This window comes from Apostichopus japonicus, chromosome 1 (genome assembly GCF_037975245.1).
Source record: "Apostichopus japonicus isolate 1M-3 chromosome 1, ASM3797524v1, whole genome shotgun sequence".
Lineage (NCBI taxonomy): Eukaryota > Metazoa > Echinodermata > Holothuroidea > Aspidochirotida > Stichopodidae > Apostichopus > Apostichopus japonicus.
In genome coordinates this window covers 13,367,231-13,394,282 of record NC_092561.1, presented here as the reverse complement: position 1 = coordinate 13,394,282, position 27,052 = coordinate 13,367,231, and the positions used below count along the sequence as shown (strand labels likewise).

At 35.8% G+C, this 27,052-nt stretch overlaps 2 protein-coding genes across 3 annotated transcripts in view; both read right to left on the bottom strand.

Moving 5' to 3' along the window:
* The window catches only part of LOC139967971 (solute carrier family 28 member 3-like), a 33,810-nt gene extending 29,281 nt beyond the window's left edge, over positions 1-4,529 (bottom strand). For both annotated transcript variants that reach the window (XM_071972233.1, XM_071972224.1), the window contains exons 1-2: positions 4,195-4,529; positions 1,628-1,831 (exon numbers count right to left, since the gene is read on the bottom strand). In XM_071972233.1, the coding sequence (XP_071828334.1) occupies positions 1,628-1,831 (204 nt within the window). In that variant the 5' untranslated portion in view covers positions 4,195-4,529. The remainder of the gene's footprint in view (positions 1-1,627; positions 1,832-4,194) is intronic.
* Positions 4,530-18,806: 14,277 nt separating this feature from the next.
* On the bottom strand, positions 18,807-26,575 carry LOC139961192 (acetylcholine receptor subunit beta-type acr-3-like). The gene is made up of 7 exons (XM_071960561.1): positions 26,471-26,575; positions 25,088-25,242; positions 24,391-24,435; positions 23,831-23,940; positions 23,493-23,609; positions 22,110-22,899; positions 18,807-20,833 (listed from the first exon to the last, which is right to left on the bottom strand). The coding sequence occupies exons 1-7, from the start codon at positions 26,511-26,513 to the stop codon at positions 20,681-20,683; spliced, it is 1,413 nt and encodes a 470-aa protein (XP_071816662.1). The 5' UTR covers positions 26,514-26,575; the 3' UTR covers positions 18,807-20,680.
* Between the last annotated feature and the right edge of the window lie 477 nt (positions 26,576-27,052).

Here is a 27,052-nt window from a genome sequence, read left to right as displayed (position 1 = left end):
TGTATTGTGGACAAGTAGCTGATGTAAGAACATGAATCTATTGGGACAAGTACCTAATGTAAGAAAATGAATGTATTGTGGACAAGTAGCTAATGTAAGAACGTGAATCTATTTTGGACAAGTAACTAATGTAAAATTAATGTAATTGTAAAAATATTAATGTATTGTGGACAACTTACAAGTAGCTAATTGCAAGATAACCGTTTTGTGGACAAGTAGCAAATAGTCAGAACATGAATGTACTGTGGATAAGTCACTAATTGTAAGTAAATAAATGTATTGTGGACAAGTAGCTAATTGTAAGAAAATGAATGTACTGTGGACCAGTAGCTAATTGTAACTACATGAATGTATTGTGGACAAGTAGCTTATTCTAATTACATGAATGTACTGTGGATATGTAGCTAATTGTAAGTACATTGATGTATCGTGGACGAACAGCTAACTGTAAGAACATAAACGTATTGTGGACAAGTAGCAAATTGTCATAACATGAATGTGCTGTGAATAAGTAGCTGATTGCAAGTACATTAATGAACTGTGGACGAGTTGCTAATTGTAAGTACATGAATGCACTATGGACAAGTAGCTTATTGTAAGAACATGAATGTACTGTGCACAAGTAGCTAATTGTAATTACATGAATCTACTGTAGACAAGTAGCTAATTGTACTTACATGAATCTACTGTGGACAAGTAGCTAATTTTAATTACATGAATGTACTGTGGGCGAGTAGCTAATTGTAATTACATGAATGCATTGCGGACAAGTAACTAATTGTAAGAACATGAATGTATCGTGGACCAGTAGCTAATTGTAAGAACATGAATGTACTGTGCACAAGTGACTAATTGTAATTACATGAATGTACTGTGGACAAGTAACTAATTGTAAGAACATGAATGTATTGTGGACAAGGAGCTTATTGTAAGAACATTAATGTTTTGTGGACAACTAGCAAATTGTCAGAACATGAATGTACTGTGGATAAGTAACTGATTGTAAGTGCATAAATGTAATGTGGACAAGTCGCTTATTGTAATAACATGAATGAACTGTGGATCAGTAGCTAATTTTAATTACATGAATGTACTGTGGACCTGTATAGCTAATTGTAAGAACATGAATGTACTTTGGACCAGTATAGCTAATTGTAAGAACATGAATACATTGTGGACAAGTAGCTAATTGTAATTACATGAATGTATTGTGCACAAGTAGCTAATTGTAATTACATGAATGTACTGTGCACAAGTAGCTAATTGTAATTACATGAATGTACTGTGGACAATTCTAATTACATGAATTTACTTTGGACCAGTATAGCTAATTGTAAGAACATGAATGTATTGTGGACGAGTAGCTACTTTTAAGTACATGAATGTATTTTGGACAAGCAGCTAAATGTAATTACATGAATGTATTGTGGACAAGCATCTACTTGAGTGACTTGCCTGTTGATTATAGATTGATTTTGAAGCGGTACTTCGTTCACTATAATATGTGTTATGTAACACCTACACAAGGTATTAAACTTGTCTCCGGTATCCAAATCTTGAAAATTGAAATTCTGATTCAAAGTACCTGCACTACATAGTTTACATATTTATTGGCATTTAGACTCACATTCCAAATAATGGACACGATATCCTGAGATTCATCATCTTCGACAGGAAGCTCCTTCTCATTTTGAACGATGACATTCAAGTTTTGTAATTCCTCTTCGTCTTTGGCGTCATGTTTACTGGAGCAGCGCTTCTTACCGATATCGTCAGTAAATACTGCACCAAAGATATCCTCATTCGTGTCTTTGTATCCCGGTCGTTCCATCTATTAAAGGGAATAAAACATTGCAATAACAGCTGATCTTACGAGTATATAGTGAACAGTTCTCTATGGCGCAACCGGCGAAATTGGCTGCCAAATCGATGGGGGAAAAGCCAAATACGAATTTGCTGTTAGTTTATGACAATTGACTCTGTAGATCGATATGATCGAGTGTAGATCAATGTGAATTGTGTGGGTTCTCAATTCGTTGCAATTGGAGTCTCTTAGCTGAATATTTGAGAGTGAGACGTGTTAAGAACAAGAGCAGCAGCTATGTAGAAGCGCAGCTAAGATTCTTTTTGAGAAATTGTTTTGATTGATCTTATTTCTGAGCAGATTATTAATTTGTTTGTGCGAAAATATAAGACATAGAGGGTTAGCGGTGTGATTTCCGTCCCTACCGTCTTCTTTGTATTCCCTTGCCTACATGTTCCTTCTTAGCAGACATAATTTGTTACAATGTAAAAAGTTGTATTCCTTCAATGTGGAAACACTGTCATGAACGTACGTTATTAACAAGGTAAAACTATGCCTCATTGCAAAAACAATGAACCAACAGCATACGCACGTAAACGTTAAATAAAACAGTATTAATTAAAGGGGCTTAAGAAGCTTCCAAATGGTGGGTGGCACAACATCAGAGGGGTAGTTTCTCATTTCATAACCACCACTCGTTATGCTATAAATCGATACACGCCGGCCATATCACATGATGTGTTAGTATGCTATCAATACTATTATGGTGCACGTGAATAATTTAAATAAAATATCAAAATTAACAAAGGCTTAAGATATCTAAAAGACAGTTCTTCATCAAAGGGGCACATTTTATTTGCAAGTAGAGCACATTTGCTATTTTGGAACAAAGTGGGGGCGCGTGCCCCCACGCCCCGGCTCCTACCCCTGGCTAAATCTAATTAAATGTTGTGGATACCATGTTTGAATTGTGCTGACCCAGCATTGCTCACGAAAATTGCACCCATAAAATAGTAGAACGAGCTGCAACTTGGTTATACCATCGACATACCACAGAGAAACGTTAAAGAGCAGAAATCGGAATATTCAACAACTGTTTAACATTCTCACATGTCGTATTCCACACACAAACTGTGGAAAATTCAAATTGCAAATCTGCCAAGTATGGTGCTTTAGCAGATATTGATTGTTGATAATGATTGCCATGTCTTTGAAGTCATGTAGCGCGATAATGACATTACATTCATACGTGTACACTTCCCGAATTAAAGGCATTGAAGACTCGCCCCAAACCGCCTGCGGCCATCTGAAAAAGTTAACTTTCCGTTGCTTGCAAGTGACGTTTTGTTCGTGTCACATTAGACGTTTGTTTTTGCGCGAGTCTTCACACCCTTTAAATCAAGTATGGCCATCACTAAATCAAATTATAAGTCCGGCAGATATTTATTGGTTCGTTTTCATGTGACCATTGGTGGTCCTTACGCAGTTTGGTAATTTCATTTTTATCGTAAGTTCATTTCATTAGCAGGTATGCCGCCAGTAACATGTTCAGAGAGCGTTCTAGGGCAAGGAGGAGGAGGAGGGGGACTAAAAAAGTACCGACATTTTCTACACTGACAAAAGTTAGCATCATCAGATAATATTACAGAAGAAGAGTGAGAAATATTGGCTAAATTAAACAACGCAATATACTAAATGCTAATTAACAGGTACGATGGTTCATTTCTACAAATAGCAAATGTCAAATGTGTTGAACACATCGAAATTCGTCCACCGATTCACACAGAGATTATAGTAACTACTGTAAATCTTAGTTTTGTACCACAGTAAACAAAAACCTGGATCGTGCAGATAAATCTGATGAACTTATCAGTAGCATAGACTATTAGGATTGCAGTCAGAACTTAGGACATGTGTAATCCCAGCAAATCCTGTCTGAAAGTATATTTGGGATTACACATTTACTCAGCACGACCCAGTATTCACTGTGGTACAAAACTTTACGATTTACCAAATAGTTACTGTGTTCTCTTGGTGTATGAGGTGAATCCGTACAGTTCAGTAAACAAAACTAAAATTATTCTGGTGAAGACCCTAGACATCACACATTTTTCTACCCCTCCCCCAACCCACACTTTTAAGAATCTTCTTGTGTCACTGTTTACTCATTGAGAAGAGAGACTGTCTGCACATTAATTAAAGCTAATTAAAAATATAACAAAACATTTTCAAAAGTTTTAACTTAACTTCTCTGAAAGAACTAAGAAGGTCAATGTCTATGCATGGAACACTACCAAGCAATGGACTACCATTGTTTATACTGTATGGGAGCTAAGCGTTATGATATACTGCAATTACTTAAATATAAGAAAGTTTGAATCTTCGAATACCTGGTTTGATATATAAATTCTCTCCACAAGAAATAACTTTCAGAAACAACCGAAACGCAAAAGATACTTTATCGCCAAACTCCAAAACTTTCTGTTGAAAAGAGCCGCTTGTGACAACTGCAAAAGATTGATTGGAATAGGAGTTACTATATGGTGTGCCTCCTGGAATCGATTTGTGAAGAGCAGCTATTATGGTTCTCCGAACCATAAGTCAATTGCGCTGTTGCAATAGCAAATGTACCTTAATCCGTTGTAGGTTAAAACACCATCATTCTGACCCTGTAGTGTAGTCACTGAGTAGGACAGAAACGTCATACATCTGTTCTGCCAATCAATCTGAATGATTAGTATAGCTCTCAGATTTTTGTAATATTAACTGTAAAACGATTGATATACCGATATATACTGGCTGGTTCAAAGTTCAAAAAAAAAAAAAAACGTGTTCACGTTAAATTTGGTGCAATGAATCAAATGTTTCCGCTGTTCAAATCATAACCGTCGTTTCAAATGACGCATACATTTACATAATCCTCTTAGAGACCAGGCGGGTGACACTGATATACTTGCCAAATCAACAATGAATGTTTGTACTGGGTTCATGATTGAGGCTGAAAATTTGTGCATGGCATGTACTCACATAGTCTTCCATTTTGAGGAGTTTTAAGTATTTACAATCACTCGGAAGCAAATGAAGGAATTTAATTTCGACAAACCATGTTAACTTTCACGGTAGCCTACTTTGCACTGTACACTACATTTACTGGACAAGTCAAGCACGAAGTAGTAAAACTAACTGAATGATTCCTATATAGAGTCTCGCCATATAAAGCGGGAGGCCCGGGTCCGAATTCCGGTGGAGGGTGGATATTTCAACTCACTAAAATTTTATTATATATTTCTTTATTTGCCTTTGTTACCGGTTTCGAACCTCTGGATATATATTTAGCGTCCATAGATTAGTTGGTTAGGGTGTCCGCATATAACCCCTGTTGGAGATTGGAAATTTGTTCACCGTTATGTATTTGCCAACTCGATGAATATATATATATATATATATATATATATATATATATATATATATATATATATCTATATCTATATCTATATATATATATACATATATATATATATATGTATATATATATTTATATTTATATTTATATATTTATATCTATATATATAATTGAAAACGTATGAGTTGGAAAATCCAGAACAGTGAAAAGCTTCCAGCCTCCACCGGGATTTGAATTTATGTGTGAGTCCCACTCGTTTCTGAAGCTTCCTATTTCTTTCGTGCGAACCTACCAGGAAGAAAAACTTCTTCATACGTTAATGGGTATTACAAAACATTGTAAACGTAAGGCAAAATAAGGCGTTAAAAAATCCAGCCTTTTATTTCACTTCATTGTAGAGCTGCGGGATCGATTGATTTTAAGGAACAAGGTATAGGGGAGGTTACGCGTTGACAAGATCAATAATAAAAGTCAATTTTTATTGTCTGACTCCATGATATCCACTTTTCTAAGAATAATCGGTTTGATCGAGAGAAAGGCAGCATATTCATTGTACACATAAAGTAGTCAGCCAATACTATGACAAACAAGAATATGTGGTATCAAACTAACAGTATGGGCAAATGGATTTATATCGATAGTCCCTCCTGCCGTGGGCAGTACTTTGCCGTATACATGACGTAGTTGTTTACCTCCTCTTGCATGGTTGGCCGTGATGGACACAAATTCACTCGAGTTCATATCAGCTTATATTTTACTTTAACAATGTGCAAACAAAATAAATGCACAAAAAAAATGTAAATAAAGAGGTAAAATGTTGACGTAGTATTACTGTGGCACGTCGCTTGCATAATTTCTCAGTGTTTTATGGCTACAATAACAGGAAAGCGTTATATAGCTTTAGCATTCACCTTAAATTTTCTTTCACTGCTCGTTCTGTAAAATAACATTAGTTTATGGACGTAAAAATACTTCAATAGTTCAACCGTAAATTAATATACAGTCACCATTTGTCGCAGAATAACAGAGAAAATACAATTTTAATTTCAGAAATATAATTAAAAAATTAACTGTCCTTGAGGGTGGGTATAATAACTCGATAAGCATTATTAAACCTTGGTGTGAATATACAGTTACATTTTATTACCGTTTCGTATCAATTTGTGTACATCGAGACACTGATCAATTTGCATTTGCATAGTGAAGGTGTTATCCATTTTTTGTTTTTGCTGTATCTTGACTCTTTTATTGGTTGAATTAAACTGTTAACTAACGATGATGACAAAACCATATTAATTTTTTATTAAACAGGTCTGTCAGTTTTTTTTATTAATGATCCTAAGTGAAGGTAAACCAATACAATCCAAATATTAGTGTCCACTGCAAAGTCTCAATAAACGTTTATAATATGTCACCTGTACAAGCGGTCTATTGCAGCTGGAAGTAACCGAATGGAAGCAGATACACATATCAAAGTCTCAATGTAGTGATATACATTGTAATGGTGAATAACAAGCCAGTTTCAACCAAGCTGTGCTGCTGAAGAACGTAAATATCAAAATAACAGGTGGCCATTGGTTTGAGGTGAAAGGTTAGCAAGGATCAGATAGTTATTTTATATTTCGCCTTAATATTAAAAAAAAAGACTGAAAACGGGGGTAAAATTGTATCAGTTTGCAAATACTGGAGATAATGAGTGTAAGGTAGCAGCTTCCATACAGCGAAAGAAAGTTATATAGCGTGCAACATGGACAGTATCTCATACAGGGCAAATTGTGTATGGTTATAACTATGGTGTAAGAAGTAGGAGCTGTTGATGGTGGCGCTCGTCTCGTTTCTCTGGAGACAAGGAAACACAGCTCGGGAGGTCACTGATATACATCATGGACAAATGACAGTCTCTAAAGCTACTCAACAATAGCTAGACGTATTGTCCAGAAAATAGACTATAAAGTTAAATAAATATAAGCGCAGGGCAACATCAAGAATTTTGACGAAACGTAGATACTGTCAAAATTGAACAAGTCTTACAGTGTGCAATAAGTGCATGCGGGACGGAATGGTGTTTACTATAGAAACGTTCCGATGCCATCTAATAGTTACAATAAAATAAATAATATGTTTAACTACATTTTATTTTCTTCCCATTAAAGTAGCATAAGTAGTGGTTTATTGAACAACTTTGAGATCACTATTACATTTTAAAGAAGAAAAGTCCAACGTTGCTCTCCTGTTAATTAAAAAATAGCAACTGGGAAAGCAAACAAAACTTAATTTACCTATCCAGTAAATTATTCTTCTTTACCTCTGTGGATCAATGTAAAATTTTGTTTCAAAACCTGCAAACGACATACACTATAGGTCGAGATGTTTTTCATATTTCGCTTGCAAATTTTCGAAATGAATAGCTACCTTTTTAGCAAAAAAATGTTTCAAACACTAAAGTTATGTTAATTTAACATTTGATAACTTTCTGTCAAATGTTGAATTATTCAAATTACAATTTAGCAACTAAATAAAGGGGTTATCATGCCCAAAAATGTACGTAATTGATCAATTTGTCAAAATGTAAAGATATGAATTGAACAATTACATATACTTTTGAAAAGATATAGTAATGTCTTAATAGAGGGCAATATTCACAAGTTTGAGTAAGCTAAACGTCATTAGACGCCGCTAAGACTAGTTAATAAAATAATAATAGCGCCACAGAATTCGAAGAAGCAAGATCCATTCCGTGCAAACATCATCCCAGTCTCAGTGGCAGTACCGGAGAGTACAAGGAAACACCTTGGGGAGACTCTTTGGCGAAACCAACCGCAACTTTGAGAAGCGAGCATCACATGCAAATGTAGGGGATGGGAGACGCGTCCTCCACCCACCCACCACAACCCAACCCACCCAACCCCTACCCCACCCCCTACCTTAAACCATTCCACCATTTTTAATAGGTATGTTATTTGATTTTGAGTCCGACTTGACTTTTTGCGTCGAACTGAACATTCTGAGTTTGGCAAACAGTTACAAATCCAAGCTTCATCAGATTCAGGGTTCTGTTATAAGCACAATCTTCTTGTTTGTTTTTTTTAAGAAAGCAAACATTATTTAGAAGTACTCGTATGAGAAAAAAAGTCGTACTTGGTACTCGGCTTCTTAAATGTTGTACTCGGTCACTGGTACTCGGATTCTAGAAAGCAGCACTTGGAACATGGTACTTGTTACTTGTTACCAAAGTACTCGGAAGTATTTGGTACTGGGAAAAAGAATTTGACTTCAACACTGCTGGGAAGTACACTTGCATTGCTGGTTTCATGAAAAGTAACAGGAGTTTTGTATTTCATAAACTTCTAGTTTCTTCATAGAATGCTATACTAACACATGTTAAAATCAATATTTATGGTATGACAGTATTCATCAATTTTGCATTAAAACATTATGGTTGCTTTATGTTCTGATATCTTTGCCTTTCATTTACACATTTGACACTGCAGGTGGTTTTCATTTCAATTGCATTGAATAATAATGCTACTTCCGCATAAAACAAATGACCAGAATTTATCATATCAAAGATCACTGGAATACGGCAAATGCGACTTCAGATTTTAAGGTTGCGATCATTTTCACTTTGTGACCTGTAGGAGCCGGGGGCTCTGGGGGCACGTGCCCTTATCCCTTTTTCCAAAGTAGCAAATGCGTCCTACTGGCAAATAAAATGTGCCCCTTTGAGGAAGAACTGTCTTTTGGATATCTTTAGCCAGTTTATTCGGTTTAATATTTGATTTTAATTATTTAGTTTTAGTCTGTACAAGTTGTTTTAAAATGGTATACCATATGTTTTTGTAGAATGGTTAACAATACACTATTTCAATCAATAGTATTGATAGCATACTAACACATCATAAAAATGTAAGTGATATGGCCGGTGTGTATCGGCTTATGTCATAACGAGTGGTGGTTGTGGAATGAGAAAGTGCCCCTCTGATGCTGTGCCCCCCCCCGCCCCCACTTTTTGGAAGCCTCCTACCCCCTGCTGTCAGGTATCATACCAGAATGATTAACATGATGATGGGCAGCTGTTCGAAAGTGGTTACCGTAAAAAAAAAAAAATTAAATGACCTAGGTCAATGATTGGTTTGGCATATTTCCAGTCACTACGTCATGTTTTCTTTATGCCTTTATGTGAAAGAGCGTAATTTAAAGTGAAAATATGGAGGATTGAAGCTGACATAAAGCATTTCAGAAAATTCTCTAATTATGTATGTATATTACTTCGAGTGAGCAGACGGAAGGATCAGGTTCAGTATGCTAAACTTGCTCCTCTTCTAGTTACGAATCTAAACTTCATGACAGACCAGACCCTCAGCTATTATGTGATGGTTGAAAACTTCTATCTGTGCTTTATCGGGCGTTGAAAGAGACGAATTCAGTCTGCAAGCCCATGCATGAACTCGTAATTATGGTACGACACTTTCAGGTTGTCGGGTGAACCAATCAAATTGCTTATAGCATTCCCGGAAATCATATATCAAGTTTTTATTCAAAGTTGGGTTTATAGCTTGCCTGGTTTATGTTCCGAGATTCAGGAATTATTTACGCTTAGAGTTCCTACTGAAATGTATTCTCACTCATGTAACACTCTGTAGAGCAGCTGTTTACAGCTGCCCAAATTAAAACATTTAAAGCACAAAACATATTTAGATCACAATGTCTGTGAACAAATGCACTACCTGACTAATGACAACATGTGAAACGATACTAACTTATTACCAGCTTGTATTAACAGTATTACTAGGAATAAATTACGATTAATAGGTATAATTATTCCATATTTATTTTGTTGCTTAGTATAAATTGCGACAGGTGGTGTTAAAGTTGAAACAACGATTGAAATAATGTGTAACCATTGTAAGATATTTAAAACTGAAACCTAAATTTTTGAAAACTAAAAAAACAAAATTGAACGAGTTCCAAAGTTCTAGGTTAGATAGTTCTAGGTTCTAGGTTAGATAGAAAGTGAAGTTTACTTGTGAGATTCCATGGAAAACTGTGTTGCGTTAGTGTGGGTGGGGTGGGCTGCTTTCTTTCTGTCAATGTTATTGTATCTTGTAGATAATTGGATTGATTCAATCCTCCATGGCGGCAAGGCGGCAAGAACATATATCATATACATTCTCTTGACCTGCAAGGAATCCACAAGTTGGTCGTTTGCTTCTCAATGTTTGCCACATTCTTCCACAATTTGCAAAGACCATCAAATGTTACAGGTTTCATGTTCCTGCAATAATACTTTAGGTCATCAAAGACGTTCGTGTGATTTTCGAGTTACAGTTGCCAAATGAAAGTATGATGACAAATAGGAATAAGTAACAACGATTGACAATTGGATAATTAGTAGTTTTTTGTGTTTTTTTTAATCATGTCATTCATTGCTGTAATCAAACATCAAAAACATGCTTACATAAGAAGTGGTGATATTTATCAAACAAAAGTTAATAGAAAATGTTAGACACTTGACAAACAGAACGAATCGTCTCCTCACGTTCAGTAATTTAACAAATTAGTTATGGTATTTACCTATCAAAACTACTAGGCTGAACGTTAAAAATGTATAGTGTATAGAATATTGTGTTCATGGTGTACTGCGTTTTTCCGTTATTAATTCGACTGGAACATAAGAATTAATAACGGAAAAACAACCGGAAACTTGTAGAGCTCTTTGCGTATTTTTATTTTCATGTTATTTCGTTCGATGGATTAAAATGAATTTATCGAATAACTATTAGATCTCTCAGATCTGTACTATTAAATCAGCTCTTTGGCCACTCTTCTTTCAAACAGCGTCAAGGCCATTAGAACTTGGGCTTTCTCTTACTGGTAACAATTACTGTTGTTGTTATTGGATTGGTGTTGCGTTCTAGAGAGGGCTTACCAACATCCGAAGGACTTATTAATTCTAGTAATAATGTGAATCGACCCCTTCCATCGATACGAAGAACCATAAACATTGTAAACAAATCGGAATTTTTCAGCAGTAGTTACGACCCAACGCAATATACGACAACTATCACAGTGCATGAAGAATTTGCGTCTGCTGAGTACGATAAGAACTTAACACAGATTCCTGAATATTTAGAAATAAAATAATAGACACACACAAGTGGGTAGGGGTTTTAATTTGGATTCATGGTTGCTTGGTTTCAAGATTAACTCCACGAGTACAACTGTTACAGATATCTTGGGTTGATTTTTTTAAATTGATACTAATTATAATGATACTATTCAGAGGATACTAATTAACTTCAGATATCATATATATTTGTATATGCTGTAGTTAAAGGCGCAGAACAAATCACAAGAAAGCAAAAAACGTCACATATTAATATAAGCAATAATTAAAAGATGTTACAATTCCATTACTGGAAGGCTAATTAGAGCTGAACATAGCTGTTGTGTCAGTGGTCCCACTCTGTTTTATATCCTTGTTAGAATATCCACTTTAGAGTAAAAACGAATGTCACCTGTTTCCTAGGTGTTCAGAGAATTACAAAGCAATAACCTCAGTGGTCACCGGGAGGCGATTTTTTTTCCCAAACAGGTTTGCAATTACGGAGTTTTCCGCCAATCAGATTGCTCGTGACGTAAGCATCAATAATGGGCATCGCTTCGAAGTTCGAAGACATGCACTGAGTTACACACTGACACTTAATTAAGTCTAGTTACGGGGTTTCCTATCAAACGCCCTAATTTTACATTTAATGCTTGAATCACATGTTGACCTTACTTATGATACATACGCTACATTATATTGGGTTTGTGTTTACGTTATTCAAGATTTGTGAGCCGTTCTACTGCAATCGGAATTCGTTTCGTGGAATGGGTAGGCCTACACTAAAAACAACTTCACGAGTCTTGAATGAATATACGCAAACAGTTTAGTGTATAGTCAAGGCTTAACATTTGACGCACCTCCGTAATTGACGCACCTTCAATTATGACTAGCAACGATACAGCAGGCCACCTAAACTTTTTGCAGTCAAGCAGAATTACATTTTCATGAGTTTGAATCCATTACAGCTATTTGCCGACCAAATTGTGGTATTTTTTAAGCTTATAACACCCTCCCCCCAGTTTTGCACGTTTTTTGGGCATTTGGAAATCTTACATCCTAAAAATAACCAACATTACCTCAGAGGCGTATCCAGGGGGGGGGGGCGCAACAGGCGCGCCCCCCTATTGGCCGTCACCAAAAAAAAAAAGTTTAGCAAAAAAAAAAATTGATGGCGACCTTTATGTGAGATGTCGGTGATCGCTCAACCCCCCCCCCCCCCTTCCCGTATGCTTTATTTTTTGTTTGCCAAAAAAAAAGGTTCTGGCGAAGTTCGGCGGCATAATAGTTTTAGAAACACAGATGGTAATTGTGTTTGTATTATCGCGTAGCGCAGGGCGTGTATAAGGCCTCTGGGCTGCCTCAGGGAAGCCCATAATAGCTCCGTGCATAACACGTGAGGTTACTCTATCTAGGCAAAAATTTTGACTTGTCCATTCACGAAATTTATTTCTGCTGACCTTTTATGCCTCAAATTTTTTGTGTACAATTTTTCTTGACCTCGATTTTCAAATTACTAATCATACTTTGCTAACACGATAAGACGTATAGTATTATAGTATTTAATTTTTAGGCAACGACCGCTCGCGTCAAAACCCCTTTTTTTGCAAACAACACTGAACACAAGATTTTAAATATCTTGCAGATAAAAGCATTCATTATGCCTATGTTATAAATATTTAAGTCATACTTAAACAATTTTTGTACATTTTTTCCAGATAATAGTTAAATACGTTAAATTATTTTTTGATAATTGACATTAAAAGAATACCTATAATGTCACAGATTTTTTTTATCAGAATGTGGCTAAACCTTAACTGCAGCGGTTTATTACTCAATGCCCCCATCTTTGTAGGGAAAGAAATCAGTCAGTCACCTTTATGCACGATGCGCTGGTGAGTGTTTCCGTTCCGGTTCGAAGTTTCAACCGTTTATCAAGCCACGTTTATTCGACTGTTTAATTTTACGTTCAACAAAGATGATGGTGAACATTTGAAAAATGAGCAAGCAGAAGTCAAGACGAAGCTTCGCAGTACCATGTTAGAAGACCGCCTCAATGCCTTCAACTTCAACTTCATGTTGTAAATCATTGATAAACTAAAGTAAAATTCATAAATTTCTTAAAGGCTTTGATGGTGAAACTTGGCAATCACCAGATTTCCCAGTCGGTCACAAGTTTTACAAACACTAAGTGACATGCCAGCCATACTAAATTGTGCATTTTGTGTCCATTTTTACTGGAAATGTTGCTTATTATTAAGGTCGAAAAATGGATCATATATGGCACCATTTTGCATTTCAGCCCTTCTTCGAAAGCAAAAATTGTCCACCCCTCCCCTTAGACCCATCCCCCAGGACGGCGATCATTCATGCCTGACGCCCCCCTATTGGAAAATCCTGGATACGCCCCTGTTACCTCAATATGATAAGACTACTCTCTGGGACCTGACCTGTCTGCGCTTAGAGGCTCAGAACATAGCAAACAACATCTAAATCAATGGATGTATACTAAGGCCTGGAATACAGTTAGCTAATCCACGAATGTGTCAATTTAGGGGTATGAAAGAACTTGACACGGCAGACATTTTGTGGTCAAACTCTGCTCAATTGTACTTTGCATAAGCACAGAACCTTAAATATTTTGGGATCATAACATTTCTGAGGAACTACACATATGAAAAACACATAGAGTTGAATGATTTGGATTTTTCCTTGATATACATCTTTGATCAAATCCTTAATTAAATGCGTCAATTATGAGCCCACCATGCTACAGTATATTTTTCCGTCACTGCACTGTGTACACAGTCATAATACATATAGGCCACCAGCGCACGTGTGATGTACCCTGTACGAACATTTCACTGTGCATTGTTATCGACTAAATGCCTTCACAGAAAACTTCGATCAAAGAAGATGATCATAACACACTAGTGTGCTCAATGTGTCTAAACCAATTCCAAACACAACTACAACGAAACGCTTCGGGCAATTTTGAACGGGTATATCTTCGTTGCAACGAATGGATGCAGACATTTTGGTTATCTGGAAGTGAAAGTTTCTATCGTGATGACGTAACTTTTCCGACCAATCATGAGCGCCTATTTACACGCAATTGCAAACCTGTTTGGGAAAAAAATCGCCACCGGGAGTTATGTAATATATTACCTTGCTGACTAAGGTTAATCATTGTATGCGTGTGTGTAGACTTCAGTCTCAATGCAACGATACATGACTACTTGATAGGGAGTAAAAAGATAAACAAAGAATACAATAAAAAATTTCAAAGAAACTCCTTACCAACTAAAGAGAATGTATAAGAGCATGTGTAAAAGTAAGTGGGCCCGACGTTTTGATCCTAGCAGGATCTTCTTCAGAGGCATTATTCAGCCTCTGAAGAAGATCCTGCTAGGATCAAAACGTCTGGCCTACTTATTGTTTACACATCGGAGGAATCCAGTTAAAGGGGAACCAAACTCAATCATTACTTTACATTATAATGTGTAGATGCTTCAGTGGAACTCTTGAACTGTTTTGGGGAAATTCTGCTTCAAAAGTCATGACAGATGGTTGCCATGTCTTTTACCTATTTACTTGTTCATTTCACACTTTCATGGTAAAATTAAACAACAGCGTTACTGACATCAATGCTAGGCACTAGCTATAAGTAAACACTTCAGAATTGTAGTAGTAATGTATGCAGATACCACCCTTAACTGAAGAAATAACTTCATAAAGTCAGATGCTACAAATCGTAAGCATTTAAGCACCTGTGACTCTATAACGTCGTGTTTCAACTTTCAGTTTTCAGTCTAAGAAACGTAGAGATATTATACTTAGCTAATTGAGGCCAATTCTTCATCATATCTTCATAACATATACGCAGGTTGTGTCCTAACTTACAAAATGCAACGTTATTGAAAGATATGTATCTGTATTTATATATATATATGATTATTCATGCAGGGTAAAAGTAAGTGGGTCTGACGTTTGATCCTAGCAGGATCTAAGAAGATCCTGCTAGGATCAAAACGTCAGGCCCACTTACTTTCACACATTCTCTTACACAGACTCTTTAGTGGATAAGCAGTTTACTGACAGTTTTTGTTTGATTTTGATTTTTCATGCTGTTAGTAATATCGGGAACAAAATCGAATATTTGAAGACGGAAAATCACCATTACAATTCAAATCTTATAAGCAAAGAGGGATAATTTTCACAAATTGAAACTAACTTTAAACGTACTAACCATTATACTAACCGATAATAGATCACCATTATATGCACATTCAAGCTTTCAATGTCTCATTAAAATCAATCAGTTAACGAGTGTGTCTATTGATGTATTAATTAGTAATCCTTTCACAACTTTTTTGGTCATTTCCCTTCTATTGACGGAATCCGATAACATAACATAACACCCGTCCGTTGATTATCGCAAAACTATGTTTGTAATCCAAACTTTATTGCTTGCGAAAGCCGAACGTAATGTTCTCATGTGATTATATAAAAGACACCACAAGGTCACGCCGCTTGCTTGGATGTGTTAAGTAAATACAAGTTGTCGATTTTTTACAGTTAAAAGCTTTTAACAAGAGCTGGCATATGATCAGTTAAATGTTATGTGCTAATTTGATTTTTCATTGGTATAATTTCAGTGTTGTGCTGGAAGACAGTAATGTATAAACTGAACCAGTTCTATATCCTCTGATGTTAAAAAGATGCGAGGTGATTTGCGTTAATAATTGCAACTCCAGAATCATAGCGATCAAAAGAACAACATGCCAAGTATAATGAATTCATCTGTATAAATTAAGGACATCTTCACGACATAAAGATGCAAGTTATCAGCTACGGACAACTGTTTCGAATTACTATAAGGTCGTTTCCTTTTAGAGGGATGAACTATCGACAGGAAAAGTTAACGCTGAAAATAAAAAGATTTATTATTTACCATATCAATGTGATTTTATTTTAGACAATTTCACAAAGCAATTTTATCTAGCAACCTGATACACTCAGAAAACGTTTTACACAGTTTAAGTAAAATGTTACTTAATTTTCATGTGAATTAAGAACACTAAAACATTTAAGTAAAAATTACTTAACTGCTTGTTTTGTAAAGTTTTATATGATGAGTATGTAACGCAAGTACAACATTGTTATGTAAATTTTCCAGAATATTTTTCATAGCACCCATTCAGTGAATATTTTACACATGTTTTAAGTTAATTATGATCTAGTAATTAGGTAAAAAATATTTGGATGCAAGTTTGAATCCCTCACAGCAGAAAGGTACATTTAAAAGAGAGCAAAAAGCAATGACAACACAAATAATTTAGAATGTGCGATGAATTGAACCTTTTCTTTCAACATATTTCAACACAGAACAAAAAAACTTTCTACAATAACAAAAACATAAACAAAACGTAATATCTTTAAAAGATGCATGCCTATGAAAATTTAAGTGATTTACTTTTGTACTTTCTGAGAAAGTGCATGTTCAAAAAGCATTTGGTTAAGTTTAAGACTTTTGACCGCACTCCCTCAACATGTAGAGGTAGAAGATGTGTGAAAGCTCCAACGTAATCAACTGTCTGGTTGCAAAATTTGACAACAATACAACTTTACCTGCAGCATTAGCAGAAATTTCTTCACATAAAATGATCTGTTCATATTTAGTTAATTTCCAATTAACACAAAAATCAACCATATGATGTTGATAACGTTAAAATGTGATCTGACCTCCAGAAGCCAAACACGACCTTGCAAAATGATGCCATTTATCACACTTAAACATACATGACCATGAAACACTCATTGAATGGGAAATATCAGCAATCGTTCTTCTTTATCCTTTCAAACTACACAAATTCCCACCATACCTGACACGGAAAAGAGAAGTTACCCAAATAATGTTGACAATTCCACCAATAACGACAATGATTTGGTGACATAAATCCCCTTTTGAAATTCATCTATGTATATTAAACATTCTAGAAACTTCGTTCGCATCTACACGAAAGTACACAAGAATTTTGTTTTTAATTTTGTCACTCGTCACTTGTCTGTGCTGGGACAATATAAAACCAATAAAACGTGCCGTCGTTGCGTAAATGGTCCTTGGTTCAATAGTGTGTACATTGCATAACACGGGTAACGTTTTATGTACTCTTTTATAGCAATCAATATTGTTTGAGTTCTATTGTATCATATTGAATATCCACTTCTTGGAAGAAAGTTAATTACAAAGTCAACACTTAATTCTTTCTACATATAACCAAAAAAACGTCACGGCGTTCAGCTTGCAAAATACGTTTTCACTGTGTTGTGACATCGAATACTGTTTTACATACTAGGTTGAACTTACAAACGTCTTTAAGGTATCTCTAAGATTCGAGAATCATGGATGACTGTCGAGGTAAACGCAAGATTTGTGTTTAATGGTTTTTTGTTAAGTTATGTTAATGCAATTATTTATGATAATATCTTAATTAATTTGGTTTATCTGGTTTCCACCATCAAATGTAATCATTTACCGATGCTGGGGCCGGTGCTGGGGCCGATTGGATATAGGCGGCGGCAATCAGAAGGTTCCTGATTAGATCCCGGCCGGGTCATAGTAGGTTGGGTTTTTCATCCAAGTGCAATCTACGGTTTCCCATCTGAAATGACTTTCTTAATTGAAAATATTCCAAATTTGAGATCAAATGTTGAATTGGAAGCCACCGAACGTGTAAGTTGTAATCCATAAGTTCTTGCGGGTTTCTCCCACAAGTGTGGTCGTTTAAGCGTCGTAAAAATAACTGATACTGATTTACATAACTATGGGGGCGGGGGCGGCATCGTTTTAAGGCCTGCTCTATTCACGTGCATGGAAACAGTGACTAGTGTGAGGTAGACCATTCTCTTGGTCAAGCTCTTCGAATCTTCAAGTAAACCGCTTCCCCGAGCACAGACTATTTCTATGGACTTTCTGTAAAGTCTATTGTGTTTATTAATTATTCGACTATAGAGTATATACCTTCTCACAGCACTCTCCAATTCGTGTATATACTCTAACCCTGCACGGCATATTACTGTCATCATAGTAAAACCCAGCTTGTCATAATTATGAACGTCGTATTAACCAATCCATGCAAATGCATTAATCATACACAACAAGATCGAAGACGAAACTGCGGCTGCTTAGTATAAAACAGCTTTGGAGAGAGAGAGAGTTGGATGCATGTGTGTGTGTATGTGTGTGATTGGGGGGGGGGGGGGTGGGTGAGCATTTTCAATGATGTTTGCTGGCTTACAAGGTTATACTTACTCAAAAGTTCAAATATATTACATATTTCTTCTCGACAGTGGACAGCTGTTAATTACTCATGCCTTACTAGGCTCCAAACATTATATATAAATGTTAATGTTTTAGTTATACACAAAATGCTACCACGCCCCCCCCCCCCCGTGCACCTCCCCCGGAACACTACCGACAAATGAAAATACTGTAAGGAGTTGAAATACGTACACTTTTGTTATTAGGAACCTAAAGAGAGTTGAACATATCCGTAATACATTCGTCTATCTTGATTTTTGTTCAACTTTATTATATTCCTCGCAAAGATTATTACACTCTCGCAATAAAAGTATTTACAGTGTACAAGAGAGCAATCATTAAATAAATGATAAGACGATATCGGTTTGTAGCACCATACAATAGTCTCATCCTTCGGCTATCAGGGATTATTGTAATGTCCAGATCCAATTTATAACGGTTTATTAATTTAGTTGAGAAAAGAATGAAGCTTAGTCTCATGACGACTTTGGAAGGATGAAACCACCGCAGGCTGATTTTCTCCTAAAAACTTGATGAAATTGTTTGTTAATGGAATCAATAGGTCTTAAATCTGCACATCTCGCATTCCCACCCCAACAGAAAATGCAATCCAACCACACATCCCAAACCTAACCTCGTAAGACTCACAGGTTTAGTGAAACAGAAGCACGCGGGAAAATGGCAGAGGGGGAGATATCTCAGGGCAGTGTTGTGCAACACATAGTCATGAATCGAGTAACTCAAGCTTAAAAGTGAAATGGCTCAAAACAGTGTGTGAATTGTTTCCCTACAGAGATAAGGCGGTGACGCGAGACAATGGCTGCACTCGAGTCAGGGATGTCGTGACTAAATATAGAAAAAGTGACGTGTTTTCAACTCTGGTGTTTGGAAATGGGGATGGGGTGGGACTTGGCGGCACAACGTCATTTTGCGCAACAACAAAGCATAGGATCCCACTCACTATCTTACAAAGGTGAGACTTGTGTGGCAGGGACTTTCTCGTGATTATACGGATATTTCTGTTATATTCCTAATGAATGTCTTCCAAGTTAAAAGTTAGAGACTGAGCGTTACATTAGCTAGTAGTGTGATGATATGGTGAATGTTCAGAATAACTTCAACAATATTTAAAACTATGTAATGTGGTTATCATGTGTCTTGGTGTTCTCATTGTTTGTCTCCTAGTTCCACCAAGTCATGAATTATTTAGAGTTAACTTCCAAAATCAACAGCAATAGAGTTGTCATGAAATGATCATATGCTCTTGGTAGTTTTAAGTCTGTGTGTCCTTTGCTTCTTGCATCAGTTTAACTATGCCTAACGAAAATATCATCAATTTAAAGCAAACATATTTACATTTACTTTTTATTAATATTTGCATAATAAAAGGCAGATGAAGCCAAAAAACATTCCATATGATTACAGACCTTCCTTGTTAATCGTCGCCAAACTTTCCTAGCTTGTTGATCAGGTCCAGCTACAATATGAAACATTATTTCTCTAACGCATTATAAAGGGAGTTTCACTGGATAACTTGTTTAAACATGTCAAAGTAACAAATAGATTAACTTTTATCGAACTTGAGAAAAGGTATATATATATATATATATATATATATATATATATATATATATATATATATATATATATATAAACTTATCGACCATACCGGTCTCGAATCTTCTCATGCCAGACCAAGTTCGCTTTTAGAATCGCTTCCATGGTATATGGTTAGACCCTTGAGCCACACAGCACCTTACCATCCAGCCCATGCACTCTACATTAAACCTCTATTTGAATTGAGTGAACCGGGGAAATGGATGCCATCCGCCGCATTAAGAATGGTGTATGATATGTTATGACGTCATAGCTTACGTAGCAGATACGAAGGGCAATTCTGGCCAATAATAATGGGCGATTCTTCTCCACTGATGGTAGGCTTCCAATTACGTCTCATATTTGAGTAAGACATTGTCCTTCATAAATAATAGTTACTACATTAAAACGCAAACTATGGCAGAATCGTTTATCTCTTGAGTACAATCATGCAAAGGATTCACAATCGTCATCAAGAACGCCTTTGTTTTTTTGGAATTCCAGAATGACAAGAATAGCAATGAGCAAGAAAACAACAGTGAACAAAATCAATATAAGCCTGTCCATCACCAAAGCCACCGTACGAGCCTGCATGTTTTTCTGTGAAGAGATAAAGATGAAATAGACAAGCTTATATCCTAAATCGTTTTTAATTTGTTTGGTTACTTTCAATTAAACGATGTAAGGTTGTGGCAAATGTTACGTTACCATTCTTTACAACAGACGCAATATTTCAAACAGTTGAAGGAATTATTATGAACTTTGATAGATAATTGCTTTTTGCTTCGCAACTTGTCCGTGTGACGAGTAAAACTTCCTAGATATTCAATGTGAATTGTGCTAACATTAATATTTCAGTATTTTGGGAAATTTACTTTTACGATAACAATTAAAATGAATAAATTTTCGAGTTTGCAGCAGGAATTGTCAGGATCTGGTTTATCGACAATACTGATTTTGATTAAGTTATCATAAATAGCTAACAACAGCAGTCAATCCTTGCAAGGCCTTTCTCATTCCCTACTTAACAGTGTGAGAAGTCACGTCAAACAAATATGACTAAACCCAAGATATTGCAACCTTCACTTACAACTGGGTATGCTTAGAGGTCATAAGTATCGCCCTCAAGTATGCGAGAAAGCCGGATGATGGCCACCTATGTGTAAATTACATTGCAAGCATGATCATGACACTCTAAAAACAGTTATGCACACAACGACACAGTAAACCGTCTATTTTTAACATTCTAGGAATGTCTCGGTATACAATTAGAGGTTCAGAACCTTAATGAAAGTATGATGTTAACTCTTTGCAATTTCAACAGAGTAAAAATCTGGTGTCATTACTATTGACTTTTAATTTTACACTTCGACTCTCCTGTAGAGATTTAGTGTCCATAGAAACTCCGTGGAACCTGGTACAATACGACGGAACCATAGAGACACCACAGAAGTCGACAAATTGAATAGAAGAATCCAAATTACTTTTGGAACTTCTGCAAATAATGTACAAAGTAAGAACCTTCAAACATTGAGTGTTTCTATAATTTCAAAGTACCTAATAGGTTCAATTCATGTTAATGAGAATTGCATAAGAAGGTAATCATGTGGACACCGTATACTTTCAGATCCACACTTGGTCTGTTATCATTGGCATTGATCCGCGTAATAAATCGATTCCCTTTTTCACTATTAAACGAGGACTAAATGCAATCACAGAAGTTTAGGACACCTTCTCACGTCTATATGGCAACACATATTAGCACATTCACTATAAGAAATTTAAATCATTGCACATTTCTTAGAATTGTGGGAGGGGCGGATGTATTCTATCCTAAAAACCAGTTTGGTTTGCTTCTCCTTCGTCAACTACATACCTTATCCACGCTCTTTAATTCCTTCTGTGGTATATTATCCAGCATCTGTTCAATCTGATTTCTTTTAACTTTCGTTACTTTCTTTACATCTGAATCACCAACATTCGACTCTTCATCGGAATTTGTCTCCGTAGATGGTTGAACTTCAATTTCATTTACAGTCTCCTCTCTAAGTCTGTCTCCGTAAGGCGTGACAAAGAGCATCACAGGCAAAGTCTCTAAGAATGCTTTTCTAAGCCAATGCCTCTTCATCGACGAGAATGGGCTATCGCCGTATGCGATGTTGATATTGAACAACGAGAATGGCACCGCCAAACAGGCCATGATGAAATTTGCTACCAATTGGTCACTCAGAAGGGGGGTATTCTTGCTAGCAGCTGGCAGTGTCTCAGAAACGAGAAGTTGGAAAACCGTTAAACCTAGGACCATTGATACTCCCAGCGATATGCGTTCCCCGCTATCAGGTGGCGCCAAGAAGGTCGCAAACGCCAGGGCGCACAATAGGGTTGACGGTATGATAAGCGTTTGGATGTAATAAGATGGATCTCTTTTCAGAAAAATACAGAAAGATACCTTCGTGTGGTTACTCACAAGTCTGTTTTCTACATAATCAGGTACATCATAATATGTTGCATTGGTGGCGGTTACTTTAAGCAAATCCCATTGGTTGCTTTCCAGGTGTGAAACAAACAGATTACTATCAGCGTATAAAGTTATGTGCTCCTCGATTTGATTCTCGGGCATAAAAGAGAATCGGCACACTTGAGAGTCGAAAGGGAAATAGACAACACTGGCAAAAAGAAAGCAAAACGGTTAAAATGTACATGGATCTTGAAGCAAAACCAGATTGATGATAGACACTGCAAAATATTAAAGGGTCAACCTTGACTTAGGTCAAAATTGTGTTCGTGTGATATCTTGTAGCACTTTGTCATGTTTTCACTTGGATATTGTTATTTAACATTTTTTTATTTTTGATAGTGACTTATTCATTGTATAAACCAATAATATGACCAAGTGTTACATGTAACGCACTGTTACTAGCTAAAGGCTATTGGTTTGGAAATATTTTTTGAGGACAGCAATGGTTGACGGTTACTTTCACGAGAGTATATATGAGTCAATTTGCAATATTAGTTTGTTATGTGAAAATCGTTGCAGTGCTTTTGCACAGTTCATGGCTGACTTTCACATCGCGTTTTACTCAATATTACCTATTTCGAGAAGACAGCAATTCCCACGTGGCTGTAACAGCTTAACACACTGGTCTTACTCTAGCATGATATAAATTCATTAATTATATCATAGGGGGTCTTTAAAGTAACAAATATTCAGGAAATCTTGTCGGATTTCCTAATTCTATCACAAGGAAAATCAACTTACTTAACGGGACATTTCGTCGATTGGATAAGTGCACCTCCGAGCTGCATTGTCCCTGAAGATGTCACCAAGATCTTGGACCGAGGTGATGATAGGATACCTTGATTATTTGTTTCCAACCTATACGAAATCACAAGAAACATGCAAGCTAACTGTGACTGTTCCTCAAAAGTAACGAAAATAACAAAAGTCTCACATCATTAAATTAAAGATAAATGTATGGATTAACCACACGTTTAGTTAATACATTAGTGAACATATATGTTTCTTAATCTTTAGATATCCTTACGTAATCCCATGAGGTAAAAAGGCGCAAAAGAATTTAACAAGCGTATACTCACGAGTTGGTTAGGTATAAAATTGGCGTCCAAACGTCGTCACCACTTACAAGAATAAGGTCAGTTCCACCAAAATCTTCAGGGTCCCAGGTAAACCGCTCGTCTCTCCATCTCTATAAGACAGATGTAGTAAATTCAACCCCGGCAAAGATGAGTTATATTACAAAAATCCAGAGAGAAACAATAGAATATTGTTCTCAAAATTAGTTGGTCCTTTAAAAACATGAAGAACTATAAACTGAATAAATATCATGACATAGGCTACTGGGAATAAAAACAACACCTCATTTTAATGGTCATGAATATTCTTGGAGTTGTTATCTAAGGCATATCTAGTGAGCTGTATAGTTCCGGGCAAAACCAAATGTGCAAAAGTGAGCCATAAATGTAAGAAACATTATAAATTATCACAACGCTTATAACGAAATATTTGAGAAAAAATGAGTAATATATAAGTAAGTACTGAAATAGACGGGAATGATAAATATGTCTCAAAAACAATTAAAAAATAAGGAAAGAAATACACCGAAACACTATTCTTGACACCGTATGAAAATACTCACCAGGGAAAGCCACGAGGTTGTTGATATTGATTCTTCTCGCTCGTTCTGTAACGTAAAATATTCAACAAACCGTAATTTCCATAAACCAGAAAGTTTTATATTTGCTATAAATCTTAGTCGTACTCCCCATCCGTACATCACTATACATTAAATTTACATTTCAGTGCATCTCCCGTTACATTTTCATTGTATACGCGTCTCGATACATTAAATTTACATTGTATTGCAACTCAATACATTAAATTTACATTGCAAAGCATCTCTATACATTCAATTTACATTGCAGTGCAGTCCATCTCCATAATATATTTTGATGTAGTGTTAACTCTTTTGTAAATCTCACAATCGCCAGAACCAACGAAGCTTCTCCCAAGACAATAAACGATTCCAACGCTGTAAAAGTTAAAATCATTATACGCAAACATTTACCTGTTTCTATGTTACGAAGTCTACCCTAAGTTATAACAATTCTTTCTTCCGTCATTATTTTAACATTAAAGTCGAATTAACCGATTATTTAGCTGTTTCTAACCTTTTTTGTGAAATGTTACTTATTATAGGATGGTGTAATTAGATTTCTTAGGATTGTTTAATCTCTCCTTTGTTCATTAAGGACAAAATACCTGTCTGATACTTTTTCCTTGAAACGCACATACACAATCGAAAATGAAGATAAATGATTTGTGAGTATACTCACAAGCTCCAGCAAAGCGTAAAACTGCATCGACATCCCAACTTCAACTGACCTCGATGAGTCTAATACCGGACGGTCTCTTGACGAATAATTCGCTTGGTTGAATAGAAAGTTCCGAATTTGACCTTCTGAACTCAGTGGAAATCTTCCGTTTGTCGCTAAATGAATAATGCGTCGAATTTATTAATTATCTTTTAAACAATAACATGAAAGCTTAAGCAAGATGGACTTAAGGAATGAGAGCAAAACATTGTGTGTTTTTTCTCTTTCTTCAGAAGTCACTTCTACCGTGTAAGGGTTCTAGATGAAAGTAATTACTTGTTACCATAACATTATTCAGTGAACACATCAAACGCGTTTTCCCACAAATCACATCCCAATCATAGCTGTATTTATTGAAATGGTGCGCATATTGGTGGACAAATATCCATTTGACGCTGTTGAAGCAATTGGTTATTTACGACTTAAGTTTAAAGAACTAAAATTAGCTGCCTGCATGCGTTTTCAAGGTAAAACATTTCGTCACGATAAACCTCTTAATATAAACTATGCTGTTAATCCGTCTTTATTTTCTTAACAGATATTAAATTAATGATTAATACTGACTACTTTTCAATTATTTCTGAATAAAAAACAAAAAAAAATGTAGATTAGAGTTAGTAAATATTCTTGATATTTAGCAGATAATTCTTTGAAAAGTCGGAACAAACCCTTCTGCGTACAGTCTATCGTTCCTAACTTGGTTCGATCTTTTGGCAAGAGAAAAAGGGTCCCAAAAACCTGTTGTTTTGCACTGTACATTAAACAGGTGATTTCAATTAGTGAGTGCACACTATGGCTATCATACGCTACAGTTAATCATGTAAAAAGTTCAGCATTCACATTTTTGATACTATTATTGCACCATAAAATAGTAGATTATTAATTCAGTTTCTAATGTAACATTTGGTTTTCCTTAAATAAATTATATGGATGTGCATCACGTATATTATCCATTTAGGTTGCTTACATATTTAAATTGTGACAAGATTTACCTTCGTTAACACTGATGATAGGCTACATGACATTCGAAATAGATCTGTTCTGTGGTTTTCTAGAAATTATGATTAAACATTAATTTCAAAATGTAAAAGGAAAATATAACTATTACTAATATTATCTGACAGTCTAACCAGTTTCACAGAATAGTATGTGATCACGTAATAAATTTAGATATGCTATTAAAAATACCGAACTGAGATACATGTCAGTAAAATTAGTTTTGTTTTTATCTTGCAAGTTCATTCAAAAAGTATAAGGATTAAGATCATTTCAGCCATGATAGCTTCTAAATCCTAGGAATGATATATTCAACACATAAACGTTTATTATAAAATGAAAAATTACCTGATACCACAGACACAAGTATGCAGATAGTTAGAATGTCCATTTTAAGGTAAAAGTTATGTCTCCTTATCCTACAGTATTCAGAGAATGACAAAGCAATGTCCATTTGGCTGTTACCGAGAGTGATGTAAGTAAAACCTTGTTCACAGAATCAATCGATAAGGAAATGTTTGCAGACTTTCAGTATCAAAGCAACGACGTCATGACTAATTGCAAGAGATCAAATTAAATGAAGATTTACTACCTGGAAACCAGTTCAAGGGTGAAGAAGAAACCGGATCATTAATTAACTTGTGATATTATTTGCCATTAGATGCTGAAGATGAACACCTCTTGCACTGTTTTGGGACCGAAACATGCTGTTTCAAATTTCATTAAAGAAAGTTTCATTTTTTTTTCTTTTCTTAAACCTTCCTTTCTTCGTTTCAGACTTTGACAGTACAATTAAAGACACCAATGGTATGCACTAGCTAATGTTACAAACTTCAATATTGAGGCGGTACCGTACTAAAAATTAGTTATCATATGTGGTTAAAACGTCCAGAAATACCTTGCTGCTTCTTATATGGATCAATATGTACA